The 19,625-nt window shown below is 46.8% G+C and overlaps 1 protein-coding gene across 1 annotated transcript in view; it reads left to right on the top strand.

The window, feature by feature from the left end:
* The window catches only part of MED24 (mediator complex subunit 24), a 116,693-nt gene that overhangs the window by 57,565 nt on the left and 39,503 nt on the right, over nucleotides 1-19,625 (top strand). The window contains exons 10-18 of the mRNA XM_075350140.1: nucleotides 1,523-1,570; nucleotides 1,661-1,743; nucleotides 16,065-16,151; nucleotides 16,234-16,339; nucleotides 16,445-16,587; nucleotides 16,674-16,711; nucleotides 16,818-16,900; nucleotides 17,810-17,991; nucleotides 18,093-18,192. Coding sequence (XP_075206255.1) covers nucleotides 1,523-1,570; nucleotides 1,661-1,743; nucleotides 16,065-16,151; nucleotides 16,234-16,339; nucleotides 16,445-16,587; nucleotides 16,674-16,711; nucleotides 16,818-16,900; nucleotides 17,810-17,991; nucleotides 18,093-18,192 — 870 coding nt within the window. The remainder of the gene's footprint in view (nucleotides 1-1,522; nucleotides 1,571-1,660; nucleotides 1,744-16,064; nucleotides 16,152-16,233; nucleotides 16,340-16,444; nucleotides 16,588-16,673; nucleotides 16,712-16,817; nucleotides 16,901-17,809; nucleotides 17,992-18,092; nucleotides 18,193-19,625) is intronic.

The raw sequence follows: 19,625 nt of genomic DNA, 5'->3' as shown, positions 1-19,625 counted from the left end.
TTAAAGGCTTGTTCTCATGAGCGCAGCGCTCTCCTGTCTCCCAGCTTGCTCAGGGACATGTAATAGTTCAGGCCAGGAACTTGAATGCTCAACAAAATGGAGCACTCTCTGATAATTGGAGGAATGCTGTGACACTGAAGCTGGTCAGATTCAGGTATCTGGTCAGCTCCAGAGCAGCATGGGCAAGCTCTATGACAAAGATCTTACAAGCGCTGTGATCTTTGCATAAAAGATCGGCTACCTCTGAGGACTGCAGTAGTGGTCAGTAACCTAAGCAATGAGCAGTACACTATAAAACTAAAAATTACTTCTTTCTTGAGAAGAGCGAGTATTTTTGATAACAGGTGAGTTACAAAGGTGTTTATTTTTACACTCGATTTGCAGTTTTACTTATTTCAGAAGTTGAAACGGCCCCTTTAAGTGTGAGCCCATGTGGTCTGAACTCACCTACAGGACCTCCGCTCTTGCTTTATGCTGCCATGTCCTCCACAGTTCTCTTCACTTCCTATTCAGGCATCTCATTAAAGTGTCACCTCTGTGGCCACGGATTTGTGTTTTCTGGCTCAGTTGGCAAAGCTTTGGTCATGGTTGCAGCCACATTTGGTCAACCTGAAAGGGGAAATCAGGAGCCTGGTGGGGGGGTACGGGTCTGGTAGGCGGGTGTATGTCTTTATTTTTTAAACACCAAGAGATGGACAACACTTTTATTCTTAGACAGTATTTTGATGGCCTCGGCCCCCTGAACAGGTCTGATCACCACTGAGCAGACATTGTTACTGGATTTATTTTTTTAACTGTATTGTCAGCAGAATACTAACTAGCCAATGTAGAGAGAACAGCAGCTGTCATGATGTCTGTCCTTCACATGAAGGATATTGGAATTCATCACTTGTCCTTATTCTCTTATGCGGGAAACTGTCACATCAATCTTCAGCGAAAAGCTGAAAGCTGAGAATTCAGTTTGGCATGCTGCAAAAGACAAAGTATGCGCCAATCCAGCCCTGATACTTTCACCTTTATGTCTTCTTTCTTACCTTCACCTTATGTCTTCCCTCTTACCTTCACATTATGTCTTCCCTGATACCTTCATCTTATGTCTTCCCTGATACCTTCATCTTATGTCTTCCCTGATACCTTCACCTTATGTCTTACCTTCACCTTATGTCTTACCTTCACCTTATGTCTTACCTTCACCTTATGTCTTACCTGATACCTTCACCTTATGTCTTACCTTCACCTTATGTCTTACCTGATACCTTATGTCTTACCTTCTCTTTATATCTTACCTTCACCTTATGTCTTACCTGATACTTTCAATACCTTCACCTTATGTCTTACCTGATATCTTCAATACCTTCACCTTATGTCTTACCTGATACCTTCAATACCTTCACCTTATGTCTTCCCTGATACCTTCACCTTATGTCTTCATTTCATGTTATCAGAGATTAGGAACTATGGAGCATTAAACCCAAAGTCACCAGATTGAACATCTTGTAATGTTACGGATCTTCTTCCTCAGATTCCACAGGTCCTTTCAAAATTAAAGAAATTTTGGCAAGTAGAGCAGGTAAGAATAAGTAAGATGATTAGAAGTGACTTTCCTATATTTGTCATTCGGACGTTATGATCTGGATTGTCACCATCCCGTCTCCTGTAGGACTTCAGTGAAGATATGAACACGGCTTTCGAGTATCTTCTCAATCTTACCCCGTTATTGGATAAAGCTGACCAGAGATGCAAGTAAGTGTTCTCATGCCTTTTTAGCTTTTTATCACGTTTCGTTATCAAATTATTTCTAGTTGAAACAACTAAACTTTGGTGCCTTTCACTCAATGTGTACTGGGCACAAAGGGAATCTGTCCCCGTCCAATTTTATAGAAAAGCTAATGTGACATAACACCGTTTACCACCACTTGCTGCATATGGGGTCGTGTAGCCTCAGACTAGTCAGGGTCCATGTTTTCTTTGTCGCTCCATTGGGAGACCCAGACAATTGGGTGTATAGCTATTGCCTCTGGAGGCCACACAAAGTATTACACTTAAAAGTGTAAGGCCCCTCCCCTTCTGGCTATACACCCCCAGTGGGATCACTGGCTCACCAGTTTTGTGCTTTGTGCGAAGGAGGCAACACATCCACGCATAGCTCCACTTTTTAGTCAGCAGCAGCTGCTGACTATGTCGGATGGAAGAAAAGAGGACACATATAGTGTCCCCAGCATGCTCCCTTCTCACCCCACTGTATGTCGGAGGTGTTTGTAAGGTTGAGGTACCCATTGCGGGTACGGCGGCAGGAGCCCACATGCTGATTCCTTCCCCATCCCTTTTTACAGGGCTCTGGGTGAAGTGGGATTTACCGGTCTCCAGGCACTGAGACCGTGCTCCATCTACAGCCCCTGGAGAAGATGCTGGATGGAGCGGAGTACATCAGGGACATGGCCCTGCTTCCTCAAGGTACTCTGTGTCCCCGTGCATTTGGCGCTCACACCGCAGCATGCTGGGTGTTGTAGTGCGCCGGGGGACATCAGCGCTGCGGCGCCTGTGCCATAGCCTCATTCAGCTTAGCTGAAGCAGGCACACTTATGGGACTCGGCCGCGCCGGCCGCTGGGACTGCGGCACGGCTGGCACTTGTAGTGCGCCGGGGACTTCAGCGCGGCCTGCGCTTTTACGGCGGCCGCGCTGATAACTACAGTCCCCGGCTTTTGCGGCCTGCTTCCGTTCGTTCCCGCCCCCAGACCTGCCAGTCAGGAGAGGGGCGGGACGCTGCCCACGTCTAGGACTCGGGCGCGCCGGCCGCTGGAACAGCGGCGCGGCTGGCACTTGTAGTGCGCCGGGGACTTCAGCGCGGCCCGCGCTTTTACGGCGGCCGCGCTGATAACTCGAGTCCCCGGCTTTTGCGGCCTGCTTTAGTTCGTTCCCGCCCCCAGACCTGCCAGTCAGGAGAGGGGCGGGACGCTGGCCACTTCTAGGGCGGTCGCGCCGGCCGCTGGGACTGCGGCGCGGCTGGCACTTGTGGTGCGCCGGGGACTTCAGCGCGGCCCGCGCTTTTACGGCGGCCGCGCTGTTAACTCGAGTCCCCGGCTTCTGGGCCTAGTCCCCCTTCGTTACCGCCCACAGCCCTGACAGTCAGGGTAGGGGCGTGACGCTGCAAGAGCAGAGCTGAGAGCTGGAGTATGTTTTGCATACTCCACCCCTCTCACTGTGTGCAATTCCCGCACTTTCTCAGGCACGCCCACGGCTTCCTTCTCTACAAGGACACCGGCAGCCATTAGTGTCAGTTTCTGTACGATACAGAGACAAGTGTGGAAGACCCTGGCATTCTGATAGTCACACAATCGCTGTAACAGGCGTTAAGCAGCACCTGTGGTGCTAACCCCACTAGTGCAGAAGTGCACTTATAGATATGCTTGTACTATATACATTGCACTGTTTGGTCGCACGTTGTATATACCCTCCTGGATTATGCGGAGGAGTTATCAGCATATTCTCTGTGTAAAACAAAGGTGCAGAACCACATGTTTTTCTATACAGCTGGTACAGCATGTACGGCTATACGGCCGGCAGGTACATAGACTCCCATTGTATGCACTAATGGCCAGGGGATGAGGACGGTGTCTGCAGTATTTACTGACAGTTTTTCTGAGACTATGGCTATGATACTAGAAGCCTAGCAGTCCGGACATGTCTCTCACAATATGGGCACTGTTGAATCATTGATCCATGGCCCCCCTCAGTGTGAATAACTAACAGCTCCGGGAATGTCACACGCTTCCCAGAGTCACGGCTCTGCACGGACGTCAGTCCCAGACAGCCTAAGTGGGCTCGCTATGAGCGGCCTCGGTTTCATCAGGGTCCTAACAGAAGGACTCGCTGTGTAATGAGGCGGAAGTAGCGGCTCAGGATTCTGATCCTGAGACCGCTCTCAATCTGGATACACCTGATTGTGACGCCATAGTAAATAATCTTATAGCGTCCATCTATAGAATGTGGGTTATTTCTCACAACTCCTCCAGTGGAGGAGTCAGCTTCACGTATTTTTCTGGACCGCTCTGCTTCAGAGAGGCAGTCCAGGAACACCACGCTTATCCAGATATGCGCTTCTCCAAACGGCTTAGGATACACGCTATCCCTGTCCCCTGACTTGGTCAAGGACTGGACCCAATGTCCCGAGCGGCATCCTCCAATCTCCAGGCTTGTAGCTAGATCCATAGTTGCAGTGGGAGATGGAACTGCAAACTCAAAGATGCCACTGACAGACAGATGGATCTCTGGTCGAAAGCCATCTATGAGGCTGTCGGCGCACCGTTGGCTCCGGCATTCTCTCCCTTGGGGCACTCCAAGCTATTTCAGCTTGTCTTACACAGATTGACACGGTTACACGTACATCTGTGCCGCAGGTGGCATCCTTAACCTCTCAAATGTCTGCATTTGTTTCTTACGCGATTCAGGTTGTCCTGGACTCTGCGAACCGTGCGGCGGTAGCCTCCGCTACTCCGTGTTTTTAAGCAGAGCCTGGTCTGCTCGTTAAGTGAATGGAAGGCAGATTCTGCTTCCAAAAAAGGTTGCCTAACCAGTTGCCTTTTTCTGCTGACCGACTGTTTGGTGAGCGTTGGATGTAACCATCAAACAGTCCAGGGGTAAGGATTCATCCTTTCCTCAGCCCGGACACAACAAACCCCAACAGAGCAAGAGGCAGTCGGGGTTTTCGGCCTTTTCGAGGCTCGGGCAGGTCCCATTTTTCCTCGTCCAAGGTGGACTCAAAAGGATCAGAGGAGCTAAGATTCTTAGCGGGCTCAGTCTCGCCCAAAAAAGCGACAGTCGGAAAACCCGCTTCCAAGGCGGCTTCCTCATGACTTGCGGCCTCGGTCCGTAGCAGGCTCTCCCGCCTTGGCGATATTTAGCTGCCATAGGTCAATGACCATTGAGTGTGAGACATTCTGTCTCACGGGTACAGGATAGAGCTCACTTCTCGTCCTCCAACTCGATTCTTCAGAATTTCTCCACCTCCCGGCCGGGCCGCTGCTCTTCTGCAAACAGGGTGCACTCTATAGGCAGAAAGAGTGATGACCCCCGTTCCTCTTCAGGAACAAGGTCACGGTTTTTACCCCAAATTCTTTGCGGTACCTATAACAACGGGCCGTTCCGTCCCGTTCTGGATCTAAAAATGCTCAGCAAGCTCGTGGACACCAGGCGGTTCCGGATGGAATCCCTCCGCCATGTCATCGCCTCAAGGTCCCAAGGCTATTTCCTAGCATCATTAGGCATCAAGGATGCTTATCCACACGTGCCGATTGATCCAGAGCACTAGCGTTTCTACGCTTCGTTATAGGAGACGAACACCCTCTGTTCGTAGCTCTACCTTCCGGCTAGCGACAGTCCAACTGGTCTTCGCCAAGGTCAGGGCAGCAGTAGTCACAGTCCTGCACTCTCAGGGTCACTCTGTGGTCCCGTATTTAGACGATCTACTTGTCAAGGCACTCTCTTAGGAAACATGCCAACACTGCCCGAACGTTGCGCTGGAGACTCTCTAGAGTTTTGGGTGGATCATCAACTTTTTAAAGTCAGATCCGACCCCGACCCTATCGATAACATATCTAGGCATAGAGTTTCTTACTCTCTCAGCGATAGTGAAGCTGCCGCTAGACAAACAGCATTCACTACGGGCTGCAAGCTCTTCTTTAAGAACCAGTCGCACACATTGACACGCCTCATGCACTTCCTACGTAAGATGGTAGCAATGGAGGCAGTTCCTTTCGCGCAGTTTTACTGCGTCCACTACAATGGGACATTCTCCGCCAATGGGACGAGGAGTCGACGTCCCTCAACAGAGTCGTCGTTCTTCTCAGGCGGCCAAGGAATCTCTACGGTGGTGGCTTCTTCTCACCTCTTGGTCAAAAAGAAGGTCCTTCCTATCCCCGTCTGGGCGATAGTTACGACAGACGCGAGTCTATCAGGGTGGGGAGCAGTTTTTCTCCACTACAGCGCTCAGGGTACGTGGACTCAGCAAGAGTCCACTCTTCAGATCAATGTTCTTGAACACAGAGCAGTGTATCTTGCCCTACAATCCTTCCAACAGCGGCTGAAAAGCAAGCATATCCGACTTCAGTCGGACAGCTCCACAGCGGTGGCATACATCAACCACCAAGGAAGAACGCGCAACCGGCAAGCCTTCCAGGAAGTCCGGCAGGTGCTGATGTGGGTGGAAGACACGGCATCCACCATATCCACAATTCATCCCAAGTGTGGAAACTAGGAAGCTGACTTCCTAAGTCGCTGAGGTGTGGCCGAAAGAGTATGGTCTCCTCACCCGGACGGGTTTCAGGAGATCTGGCGCCGCTGACAGAGGCCGGACGTCGATCTAATGGCGTCACGGCACAACAACAATGTGCCAGCTTCATGGCACGGTTTCACAATCATCGAGCTCTGGCGGCAAATGCCTTAGTTCAGCATTGGTCGCAGTTCCAGCTACCTTAGGTGCCACCTCTGGCATTGTTGCCCAGAGTACTGCGCTAGATCAAGACCGACTGCGGCCGCACCATCCTCGTCGCTACAAATTGGCCGAGGATGTGTGGTACTCGGTTTTGTGGTGCCTCACGGTAGGCTAACCGGGGGCACTACCAGACCAATCAGACTGGCTGTCTCAAGGGCCATTCTTCCATTTGGATTCTACGGCCCTCAACCGGATGGTGTGGCATTGAGTCCTGGAACCTAGTGTCGTCAGGATTACCTCAGGACGTGGTTGCCACCATGAGACAGGCTAGCATACCAACGTCCGCCAAGATTGACCACAGGACGTGGAAGATGTTCTTATCTCGGTGCTCGGCGCAGGGTGTTTCTCCCTGGCCGGTTGCATCGTCTATGTTTCCTTCCTTCCTGCAATCTAGGTAGGAAAATGGGTTGTCGCTCAGTTCCCTTTAGGGACAAGTCTCAGCGCTATCTGTATTTTTTCAGAAACGACGACTTCCTCAGGTACGCACGTTCCTACGGGGAGTTTGTCTTCTCAGCACTCCGTACAAGCGGCCGTTAGAGCCCTGAGATCTGAACAAGGTTCTAATTGCTCTCCAGATGCCGCCTTTCGAGCCTTTGAAGGATGTCTCCCTTCCCGTTTTTCACGGGAAGTGGCCTTCTAGTAACGGTCTCGTCTCTTAGGAGAGTTTCCGAGCTAGCAACGCTCTCATACAAACTCCCTTCCTGGTCCTTCACCAGGACAGGGTAGTTCTGCGTCCGGTTCCGGAATTTCTCCCTAAGGTGGTATCCCATTTTCATATCAATCAGGATATCACCTCACCTTCTTTGTGTCCTCGTCCAGTCCATCAATTTCAGAAAGATTTGCATCTGTTGGTTCTGGTGAGAGCACTCAGGTTCTACTTCCCGCATGGCGCTCCTGCGCCACCCGGATGCACTCTTTGTCCTTGTCGCTGGTCGGCGTAAACAGTCGCAAGCTTCCAGATCCACCCTTGCTCGGGGGCTCGAGGCACCAATTCTTAAAACCTACAGTTCTACTGGGCTTCTGGTTCTCTCAAGGCCGAAGGCCCATTCTACCAGAGCCGTGGGTGCATCCTGGGCATTACGGCACCAGGCTACGGCTCAGCAGGTGTGTCAGGCACCCACCTGGTCGAGTCTACTTACTTTTACCAAGCATTATCAGATGCATACCTACGCTTCGGCAGACGCCAGCCTAGGTAGATAAGTCATTCAGGCGGCGGTTGGCCACCTGTAGGAGAGGGCCGTTTGACGGCCCTATCATGAGGTATTCTTTTACCCACCCAGGGATTGCTTTTGGACATCCCAATTGTCTGGGTCTCCCAATGGAGCGACAAAGAAGAAGGGAATTTTGTTTACTTACCGTAAATTCCTTTTCTTCTAGCTCCAATTGGGAGACCCAGCACCCGCCCTGTTTTCTCGGGGTTTTTCTGTTTTTTCGGGTACACATGTTGTTCATGTGGTATGGTTCAGTTCTCCGATGTTTCCTCGGATTGAATTGGTCTTTAAACCAGTTATTGGCTTTCCTCCTTCTTGCTTTGGCACTAAAACTGGTGAGCCAGTGATCCCACTGGGGGTGTATAGCCAGAAGGGGAGGGGCCTTACACTTTTAAGTGTAATACTTTGTGTGGCCTCCAGAGGCAATAGCTATACACCCAATTGTCTGGGTCTCCCAATTGGAGCTAGAAGAAAAGGAATTTACGGTAAGTAAACAAAATTCCCTTCGTCCCATATCCACTGGTAACAATGGCTACACTGGGCAAGTGAGCATCAGTATGGGACCATAGAGCAATAGGAGTAGGTGGGTTTATAACATTTTCTTTTACATCATATGGACAGCCTGTTGCATGTGTTTCTTACCTGGGAAAGAAATGGCACTACTGTGAGAAGGCTATCTGCAGATGCAGTGTGATGTGCAGAGTAATCCTTGGGTCCTGGCATCTATTCTGAGCAAAATATACACCCAACACTTTGTTTTTGGTCCTATTTTTCATGAGCCGAGCTAAAAAAATCTAAGACTTTTTCTATGTACACAAATGAGTTTTTTTTTCTTTCAAATTTTGTTCACAAATTTGTCTAAATCTTTGCCAATATAATCCATCCACCTCACAGGTGTGGCACATCAAGATTCTGATTAGACAGCATGATTATTGCACAGGTGTACCTTAGGCTGGCCACAATAAAAGGCCACTCTAAAATGTGCAGTTTTATCACACAGCACAATGTCAGAAGTTTTGAGGGAGCGTGTAATTGGCATGCTGACTGAAGGAATGTCCACCAGCGCTAAGGAGAAGCGATCACTAACACAGATTTAGACAAATTTGAGAACAATATTTTTTTTAATCCAATTAGTTTTTTATTGAAAACACGGCAGATACAAAATCATATATGGTAATTTAAGAGAACAATTGTCAACTGCCCGCACATGAGGGCTCCATACATTAATATACTCCGAGACAATCCAGTTACAATTCCTCTGCCTTACACTTTAACCACACAACATGGGGAGGAGAGGGGAGGAAAGATGGGGACTTCATTCAAGTAAGGGGGAACAAGAACAAAGGGGGAGGGGAAGAAGGTAGGGTTGGGGGGGAAGTGGGGGTGGGGGGTTAGTAGGGGTACAGGGTTAGATGCCTGCCTGCATTACCAACCCCAGTCCACCAGCCGGGGCCATCAACTCCTCCTAGATTTCTCTCATAAACTGCTGCCTCAGTCAGGGTCTCAATGCTTTAGCCCCCTGGCTAGCCAAGCCAGGGCTATAATTCCATCGGCTCTATCTCAACTAGGTGCTCTTTGCCCGGGGAATAGTTGTGTAATAGGTGTTGCATGGCTGGATGACAGCCAGGGTTCCCATATTGTAAGAATTCTAGTTTTTTGTTTTAGGGAGTGGGCAAGGCAGTATTCATATTGGCATTGTTGGTTGATCCTACTATATAACTCTGCTCCAGAGGGAGCTTCAGTGGCCTTCCACGAATGGCTCAGACACTGTCTGGCAGCTATTAGAATTTGCACAATCAGTCCCCTAAAATTCTGCGGGTACGAGTCTATGCCCAAATTCAGAACTGCCAGCCCTGGGTTGGGGTTGGTGTGCACACCTGTTATTTCACTAATGAGTTTGAAAACTGCTATCCAAAAAGGTTGGACCCTCGGACAGTGCCACCAACAGTGTCCCAGTGATCCCCTCTGGAGGCAGCCCTTCCAACAGAGCGGTGAGTAGTTGGGAATGTAATGCACCAATTTTGCCGGCGTATGGTACCAACGTAGATGCACCTTTTTCAGCTGTTCCAAATGGTTAATGCATTTTGAGGATCTTTGCACCCACTGTGTCGCAGTATGCCACGCCGAGGGGGAGGTGTTAATGCCTAAATCTGATTCCCATTTAGTCATGTATGGGAGCTTTTGCTCGTCAGAGGGGTTGTTCAACCATTTGTAGGTTAAAGAGATTCCCGGTTGCCTCATTAGTTTTTTAAACAATAGTGCCTTAACAGTGGGTAAGGTCGGGTTTGATCCCGGGGGGAATTTTGTGCTTAGAAAATGGCGAATCTGCAGGTGTTGATAAAAACACCCCTTTAGGGACGGGTGCTCCCGAAGTATATCGTTGAAGGGCCTAATCTCTGCACCATCATAAAAGTCCGCCAAAACTCCAAAACCCGCTGCTTCCCATCTACTCAAATTTGTATATGGAATGTGGGATTCTATTGCTCTGAGCGAAATTTCTGACAGCGGGACCTGGATCTTAGGGATCATCTCACTGCGCCATATGGCTATCGATGCTGTCATAGTAGGGAGACACAGGGTGGACCTAGTACGTTTTAGATATTCCACCTCCATCAGTTTCCTCGTCGAACCCTGGTCTGTCAGAGAGTTCTCAAGTTGAACCCACCTATGGGAGCTCTCCGTGTTCCACCATTCTTTGAGTGATTCTATAAGAGAAGCTTTATAATAGGCCATCACATTAGGCGTACCCAGACCTCCCATTCCATATGGCAGATGCATAATCTTACTAGCAACTCTAGCTCTTTTATTACCCCAAATAAACTTATTGGTCATCGACTGCAGTTTTATCAAATATCTATATGGAATTTTAAGAGGGAGACACCTAAACATATACAGCAGCTTAGGAAGGAACGTCATCTTAAAGGATTGAATTCTCGCCATCCAAGATAGCGACAACTTCTCATACCTGCCTAGAGCCTGACCCAAGTTTTTGAGTAGGTGATCGAGATTGGATCTGATGAGGGAATGGGCTGGTGTCAAACGGATACCTAGATAAGGGATACTGTCTTCGCACCACTGGAAAGGAAAGGCTGCCTCCAAAATCCTTCTGGACCTTGCGGGTACATTAAATGGTAGTACTAAGGACTTAGTGGCATTCAATTTGTAATAAGACACCTCAGAAAAGGTCGACAGGGTGGACATCACTGCTGGAAAGGAATATTCAAGGTTAGTACATGATATTATTACATCATCCGCATATAGACCCAATTTATGTTCATGCTCCCCTACCCTTATACCAGTTATGTTCGGGTTCACCCTAATTGCCTCCGCCAGAGGTTCCACCACCAGAGCAAAAACAATAGGGGACAGCGGGCACCCCTGGCGGGTGCCATTGGTTATAGAAAATTTTAATGAGCGAAAACCCGAGGCTAGAACTGAAGCATTTGGGTGAGAGTACAAGGCCAAAACAGATGACTTAATTCTTCCTTCAAAACCAAATTTCATAAGCACTCTTTCCAGATATCCCCAGTGCACCCTATCAAAGGCCTTTTCGGCGTCGAGTGACAAGAATACACCAGGGACACCCGACTTCTCCATCACCCCAATTAAATCCAGCATCCGCCTGGTGCCATCTTTGGATTGCCTGCCCGCCACAAAACCCACCTGATCCGGGGCTACCAAGGAGGGGATTATTTTATGGAGTCTGGTGGCTACCATTTTTGAGTAAATTTTTAAATCACAGTTGAGCAATGAAATTGGTCTGAAATTCCCAGGGGTATCTGCCGTTTTCCCCGGTTTGGGTAGTGTAGTGATAACTGCTTCTAGGTTCTCTGAGGAAATAGTCCCGGCCGTTTGCCACAAATTAAAGGTCTTTAGTAAAAAAGGGGCTAGAATAGAGGCAAATTGCTGATAATATTCATAGGGAAGCCCATCCGGGCCTGGGGCTGAGTTTCGTTTAGAAGCTCTAATGGTGTCCAAAATTTCCTGTATAGTAAAGGGAAGATTTAAAGATTCTAATTGCCGGTCTGAGACCCGAGGCAATTCCAGACCGTCCAAAAACTCCTGAATTTTTTCCGGTGTTGGCTGAGGGGTTTGCGGGTCATCCCTTCAATTGTACAGGGCAGCATAATACTTGGCAAAGGCGTCTGCTATCCCATTAGGGTGCCTTATAAGTTATCCGTCTGGGCCCTTCAAAAATTCAATTTTAGATTTAATTTCTTGTTTTTTTGTTCTTCTAGCTAGTAAGGTGCTGGCTCTATCCCCCATCGCATAAAAAGTTGATTTACTCTTTTTAAGATTATGTTCATATCTATACAACAGGAGGGATCGCAGTTGAAACCTGCAAGTAAGAATTTCCCTGGACAGTGTAGACGACGGGGAGGCCTTGTTAATAGTTTCTAAGTGTTGAATATGGGCTATAATTTCTTTAATTTCTGCTTCTCTTTGCTTTTTCAAGAATGATGCAGTTTTTAAAAACTGCCCTCTAATAACTGATTTGTGTGCAGCCCATAAGGTCTCGTCAGAGACCTCCCCATTGTCATTATGTCCAAAGTATTCCAACAGGCCTGCCACAACCTCCTCCTGAACGTTCTTTTGGTTCAGTAAACTAGTATTAAGTCTCCACTGAGGCACCATAAATCCACTAGTAGAGTCCTGTACAACCAAAGTTATCGGAGCGTGATCCGACCATGCTATCAGACCCACTTCAGCACCCGTACACTTGTGAACAGTCTTACTATCCGTCAGGAAGAAGTCGATCCTGCTGTACGACCGATGCCTTGGGGAAAAGAAAGTATAGTCCCTTTCCGATGCATGAAGGTATCTCCATATGTCATGTAGATGAAACTCCGCGACCAACTGTTTCAGTTCCTTTCCTGACTTAGCGGACCCCGCCGAGCAGTCCATAGATCGAAGAACTGGAGTGTTAAAGTCCCCGCAGATTATCTCTGACCCCTGTGCGGTGCTCCTAAACATCTGGAAAAATTTCCGGGCAAATGTTAGTTGAGATGAGTTTGGAGCGTAAATCGATGCCAAGGTATACAAAAGCCCATTCAGGAGGCACTTTAGAATAATATATCTCCCGTCTGCACCATAGGTTACATGAATCATTTTGAAAGCCACAGAGTTTTTAATCAGGATAGCCACTCCTCCTTTTTTTTTTTTGAGTCATTTGCAAAGAACATATGTGGAAATCTTGGATGTAGTAGCCTTTTATTGTCATCAGTAAGAAGGTGAGTTTCTTGAATACATGCTATATCACATTTGGATGCTATAACTTCTCTCCACAGCATGGATCTTTTTGCAGTAGAATTGAGACCCTTCACATTGAGAGACAGAAACTTAATACTCATGGCGGATCCCAGAAAGGACGATGTTTCCAGGCAGGCCGACTGAGAGGCATAGGGCAGGCAGAGGCAGGCAAGGAGGACCAGTTAGGGACGGTGCACGGGTGGAGGGAAAAAACAACAAAAATAAAAAAACTTGAATACTTCAGCTTCATCCTTACCGGACAGTTGGGAAGTACTTGCTCGCCATAGGCGAGAACAACAGAGGGCTTAAGTGACATCACAGGTCACATGAGAGCTACACACGCCTGCGGCTGGCGAGACTCCCTCAAGCTGGTTCCGAGCTTCTGAGCATCCCCCTGCTCCCGGCGTGAGTCTGAGTGCATTGTAAGGGGTAATCCCAAGGACTCAAGTAGTTTGTTCAGTTGAGGAGGGGACTGGCATACATGTGTTTTAGAATCCCTGAAGATAATCAATTTCACCGGGAATCCCCATTTATAGTGTATGTCATGCTCCCTCAGGATTCTGGAGAACTGGGAAAATTCTCTTCTTTTTGCCAGAGTTGCAGCAGACAGGTCTGGGAACACCTTTAAATCATTAAATTCATCTGGGAGGATAGGGTTATCCCTCAGTATCTGGAGCACTGCTTCCTTTGTTTTATAAAAATGCAGTCGTGCCAGCGTGTCCCTGGGCAGAGTGGGGTCGATACCTTTAGGTTTAGGGATTCTATGTATTCTATCCACTATGAGATCTTTCTGTGTGTTCTGGGAGCAGTAGTTGGAGAAACTTGTGAAAGAAATCTGGCAGCTCTTTATCAGCTACTGACACAGGAATGCCCCTAATTTTAAGATTGTTCCTTCTGGATCTGTCTTCCAGATCCCCAAGCTTGTTTTTCAGTATTCCCACCTCCTCCTCTAGTGCTGTGTTAGCATCAATCAGATCATTGTGTGACTGAGCAAGTTCGGCCATTTTAGACTCCACATGGTCTGTACGGTCCCCCAGTGATTTGATTTCCTCCTTAACTTCTTTAATCATGTTCTTAAGATCCCTGAAATCCTCCTGCAGTGATGACTTCAGAGAACTGAGCATGGCTTGCAGCCTTTCCTCTGTGAGAGGAGTGCCTGTGACACTGCTTCCCAACCCTGTCTCTTCCTGGTGTAAGGGAGACACTGCAGCAGCAGACATCTTCTGAGGAGAGGGGGATCCCCTATCCCTGGGATAAAAGTCAGTAAGCTTGGCTGGGGGGCCAGATTTCCGGGGTCTACCCTTTGGCATACTGTGCAGGGGGGATTACTCACTGTTTCAGAGGAGAGTTCTCAGCGATTTGAAGCAGCTTTGAGCCAGTTTGTACAGCCACAGCACAGAGCTTCTCTCTTAAGCAGCCATTGCCTTCAGCATGCAGGCCACACCCCCAAATTTGAGAACAATATTTGAGAGAAAAAGGCCTTTTGTGTACCTAGAAAAAGTCTTAGATCTTTGTGTTCAGCTCATGCAAAATAAAATAAGTGTTGCATTTTATATTTTTGTTCAGTGGATGTTTCTCTTACAGATCCCACTTATGTTATCATAGACAACATGCATACCCCAATGGCTATGGCCACCTTCAGCAGATAATGCCTGTGCCACACTGCAGAAACTGTTCTGGAATTTGAGGAACATAAAGGGTTCAGGGTGATGACTTGCTCCAAATTCTTCAGATCTCAATCTGATCAAGGATCTGAGGGATGTGCTGGTAAAACAAGTCTAATCCATGAAGGCACTACTTTGCAACATGCAAATTTTAAAGGGATTTCTAACTACTATTTGACCCCCCTTTCATAAGTCCTAACGATCCTGTTTAAAATTTACTTCTATTACCGGCTCTTCTATAAAGTCAGCTCTGTGTGGGTGAAATAACCTTTTGTTGTCATGTAGACACTGCCTCCTGCTGTTACCTAAGATCTGGGCACTGGAATTGGATGAAATGAGAAGAGAGCATCAATGATGGGACAAAGCTGCCTTAAGGCCCAGTCACACACAACGACTTACCAGCGATCCCGACAACGATACGACCTGATAAGGATCGCTGGTAAGTCTCTGGGAGGTCGCTGGTGAGATGTCACACAGCCCTTACCAACGACGCAGTAACGATCAGCGACCTGTATAACGATCTCGGCGGGCATTGGGACTGTGTTAGGTCGTTGGTAGGCATCAAACACAGCGATGTGTCCTGCCCAGCAGGACATCGCCTTTGAAGAAAATGGTCCGGCAACGACTAGCGGTCTCACAGCAGGGGCCTGATCGCTGGTAGGTGTCACACATAACGAGATCGCTGGCGAGATCCTTGCTGCGTCACAGAAACTGTGATTCAGCAACGATCTGGTTAGCAATCTCGTTATGTGTGACTGGGCCACTACATTGTTTAACGGGAGTCCGAACCTGCATGTTCAGATCCCAGACTTCACTGTCCATTGCACGGATTCTGCTGATGCTTTGGACCGCTGCCTCTTCAGCTGACAAGCAATGCAATGTGCTGCTTGTCATTAGAAAGCATGTCACAGTGCTTGTCAGCTGAAGGGTCCAATACTTCATACATCAGCAGGATCCGTGAAGCGAACAGTGAAGGCAATGATCTACGCTTGTGCACTCAGACATTTGTCATTCATTGAAAGTCATCAGTGACGTCCTCTTCTCATTCCGTCCGATTCCGTTGCCCAGATTGGAAGTAACGGAGCAGGAAGAGTGGCTGATTGACAACAAAGGGTTACGTGACCCACACAGCAGCGTAGGTAATAGCAGTATATTAGAAAAGTGATTGTTCGGAAGAGTTGGGTCACATAGTAGTGAAAAACTCCTTTAAAGTCTCTGCTGCTAATGTCTTGCATCTAGGACCCCCTCAGAGGTCTTGTCTGGATGGGTTAAAGCTGTTTTGCTGGTCCAAGCAGGACCTAAATAATATTAGGGGCTCACAATCTTGGTTCCCTATTTCACACACTTGAGCATATTTCCTAGGAAATCAGTTTTTACAGTGTTTAGTAAAATCCCTTTTTTGGCTATCGGTCGGTATTCTTTATAGTATTGTACCTGTGTCTCCTCAGCTGTGACTGCGTCAGTCTGTTACTCCAGGAGTGTAATAAGCTCGGCCTGCTGTCTAATGATCACTTGAATCACCTCGTGGCTAAAAGGTAACATCTCATCACAGCAGACCACTTAATTTCCAGCCGTTTTCTAATGGCTGATCATCATGTCACAGCTGTTGTTCCTTAGATCTGCAGATCGAGAACAAGCTCCCCGCTCTTCTGAAAGCTCCGCCATTCAGCCCAATCCAGGCCTGATTCTCCGGGCAGAGCCCACAGTCACCAATATTCTCAAGGTAAGACGTCTCTTTGGCGTGTGCAGGTCAGGATATAGTAAGAGCGGGATCATTGCTGGAGCGCGGTTTCCCTAGACCCTGGCTCTTAGACTTTCTGCATTACAGACAATGGACGCCGATCACTCAAAGTCTCCGGAAGGTCTTCTGGGCGTCTTGGGGCATATGTTGACCGGGAAGAGTCTGGACCTCCTATTGGCAGCTGCTGCTGCCACCGGCAAACTGAAATCTTTTGCTCGTAAATTTATCCAGTGAGTATAAATACATAGTGGAGAAACATGGCGGCTGTAATGTATTTCTACACTGATTGATGGGTAATATTTTACTGTTCCTCCAGACTTAATGAATTTACCCGGCATATAAGTGCTGAAAGCAGTAAGTTTCAGAGATTGATCATTTATTTACCTCTTTGTAGTCAATATTTTCATTTTGGATTAGATTAAATAGTGACTCCAATATGTACCTTTATTTCTATTTTCAGCAAAAGCTGCCGCTACCCGTGCTCTTCTGTTCGATATCTCCTTTCTAATGCTCTGTCATGTGGCACAGACCTATGGCTCAGAGGTACTACATTAACCAGACATTTTTTTTCCAGTAGGTTTCGAATTGTTCCTGGAATTGGCATGATGTTCTGAAGGGGTTTGTCCACCAGGGGGAGCTGTTGATCAATAGATTTCCTGCTGTCAGCCTGATATCGGTGAAAGCAGGGAATGTGCACTAAGTGGAGAGCTATAGGAAATCATGTAAAAGCTGTAGCCTTAGGCTCTTCTCACACTAGAAAAAGGATTTTTCTCAAGAAATTTCTTGAGTCTGAAAGATTAGCGCACTTGCGGTCAAAAACCGCACCAATAATGCACCGAAGACCGAATGTGTATTTACCGCGGTTTTGTGCATTTTTTCCGCTGATTGGTCCCTGCGGTTTTTTATCATGATCTATGGCAAAAAACGCAGGTGTCTGCAGAAAAGAAGTGACATGCACATTTTTTTTCTCAAGAAATTCTGCAGAAAGAATGTTCTTGAGGAAAAAAAATGCAGTGTGTGTGCAGCTATTTTTTTTTTTCCCATAGGTTTTGCTGGGGAATCTCTACAGAAAGGTTACAAAAATTTTCTCAAGAAATTTCTGCAGGAAAACTGCAAAATAAAAATGCGGGTAAAAACGCAGTGTGTAAACAAGGCCTTATAGGTATATTGGAAGTAAGAAAGTGCCTAAACTGACCATTATCCACCAGTTATCGATGGATTTCCTGATGAAGTGGAATGACACTTCTAAACGCGTTGATGAATAAAACTACCTTCATTCAATTTCTCTGGATTTATGTCATTTCTTCAGCAGCCCAGTAACAGTTCCACATCTACCTTGTTCCTGATCTGCTTAAACTGACCATTATCAGTGCCTTTCAGAGGTCACCGTGAGATTGTGGGGCCGGGATAAAGATGGGTTCCCTTTCCTTACAATCAATCCTCCTCTTACAGATGATCCTGTCGGATGGGAATGCTGGTGGAGAGACACCATTTTTTGAAAGCTGGATGCAGACATGTATGCCTGGAGAGGGCAAAGTGCTAAATCCAGAGCACCCCTGCTTCCGCCATCCCGATATCCCCAAAGTGGAAGCCTTGGTGGCTCTGCTCAATACAGCCTCTGAGATGAAGTTGGTGTATGTATTCTTATGGTGAAGCTTGTCCAGTCTTCTCTACACAAAAACATGGCTGCTTGTTCTGCCTACATATTACATTTTTATTATTTTTTTTATTGCAGTCAGACAAAGTGGCATGAAGTTTGTCTCAGTATTCCTGCAGCCATTCTTGAGGTCCATAACGCCTGGGAGAATGGAGTCCTGTCCTTTGAAGCCATACAGGTAATAATCTTTTGTTAGATATCAGGACATCTGCCTTTTACTTATATTAACACATCGATGTTAGGATTATTATTGGTGTATTTTATAGACTACACCTTACTATAAGACGCACCCCAGGTTTAGGCATCAGAAAATTATATAACTTCCCTGGTGGTGTAAATATACATTCAGGTCAATATCAATAGAGATTAATAATGCTCTATAAGGAGGCTGCTGTTAGTGTTTCTCCGGAGTATTCACCTTTTCCAAACCTTTGCAATACACATAACACTGCTGCATGGACAGTAGATACACACTGGTCTGCATATATACACACAGAACCCTGCAGCGCACACATCTCTGCTACATGCACAGTAAAAGCAAACCCAAATCTGCTGCATCCACACACAACTTAGTTGCATACTAATGTATACACACATGGCAGTGCCACATACATTCATTTACACTGTAAGATGTTCTTGTTCAATATTATTGTGATTCGGTATCTATATTGTCCATGGTAGTATTATTTCGAACAACACACAGCTCAGCTGCATATACACATGTGCACATACTGCTCTGCTGCATAAATACATATACACATACAACTCTTCTGCATACATATGTACTGTATATACATACAACTCTGCTGCATATAAACATACATATCCAACTGTACTGCATACATACAACTCTGCTGCATATAAACATACACATACTACTCTACTGCATAAATACGTCTACACATACAACTCTGCTGCATGCACACGTCAACACATACAACTCTGCTGCATAGACACGTCAACACATACATCTCTGCTGCATTCAAACGTATACACATACAACTCTGCTGCATGCTAGGCATTTTACACCAATGTTAATGATCAGTTTATTGCTGGGTATTAGGCTTATTCCCCATACTTTCTAGTCCTGTCACGGCATGTGACTACTCCCATACTTGTGATATCCTGGAAGGTTCTTCATCTCCAGTGTTTACTGATGTTCTGAATCATTGAGTATCACTAATCGAGGTCTTATATGACTACAGGAGACCACCAATTCTAAAGCAAATTCACCACCTTGGGTGGATCAATGCGATTAAAATATAACTTTATTATTAATATTAAAACTATTTATGACTTATCTGCTTAGCTTTGTACAAGTCTATCGCCTACTACCTTAGCCCTGAAAGATGTAGGGTTGTCTATGGATAAAAATACCTGTATATTATAGTGTATCTAATAGTCCGCTATCAAATTTATTATTTTTACCAATGTAGCATATAACACAACATACTCCTCAATTACAGTCCAGTCCATATCAATGGATAGTGTAGTGTTTAAATATACCTTAATAATGTCACATAGGGCTAGCAATGGTGGAACTATATTGCACAGACAGGACTGATTCTGCACTCTTAGTATTGTCCCAATAAAGCTCAAATTATGCTGTTA

Source organism: Anomaloglossus baeobatrachus, chromosome 5 (genome assembly GCF_048569485.1).
Source record: "Anomaloglossus baeobatrachus isolate aAnoBae1 chromosome 5, aAnoBae1.hap1, whole genome shotgun sequence".
Classification (NCBI taxonomy): domain Eukaryota; kingdom Metazoa; phylum Chordata; class Amphibia; order Anura; family Aromobatidae; genus Anomaloglossus; species Anomaloglossus baeobatrachus.
This window is presented reverse-complemented; position numbering and strand designations above follow the sequence as displayed.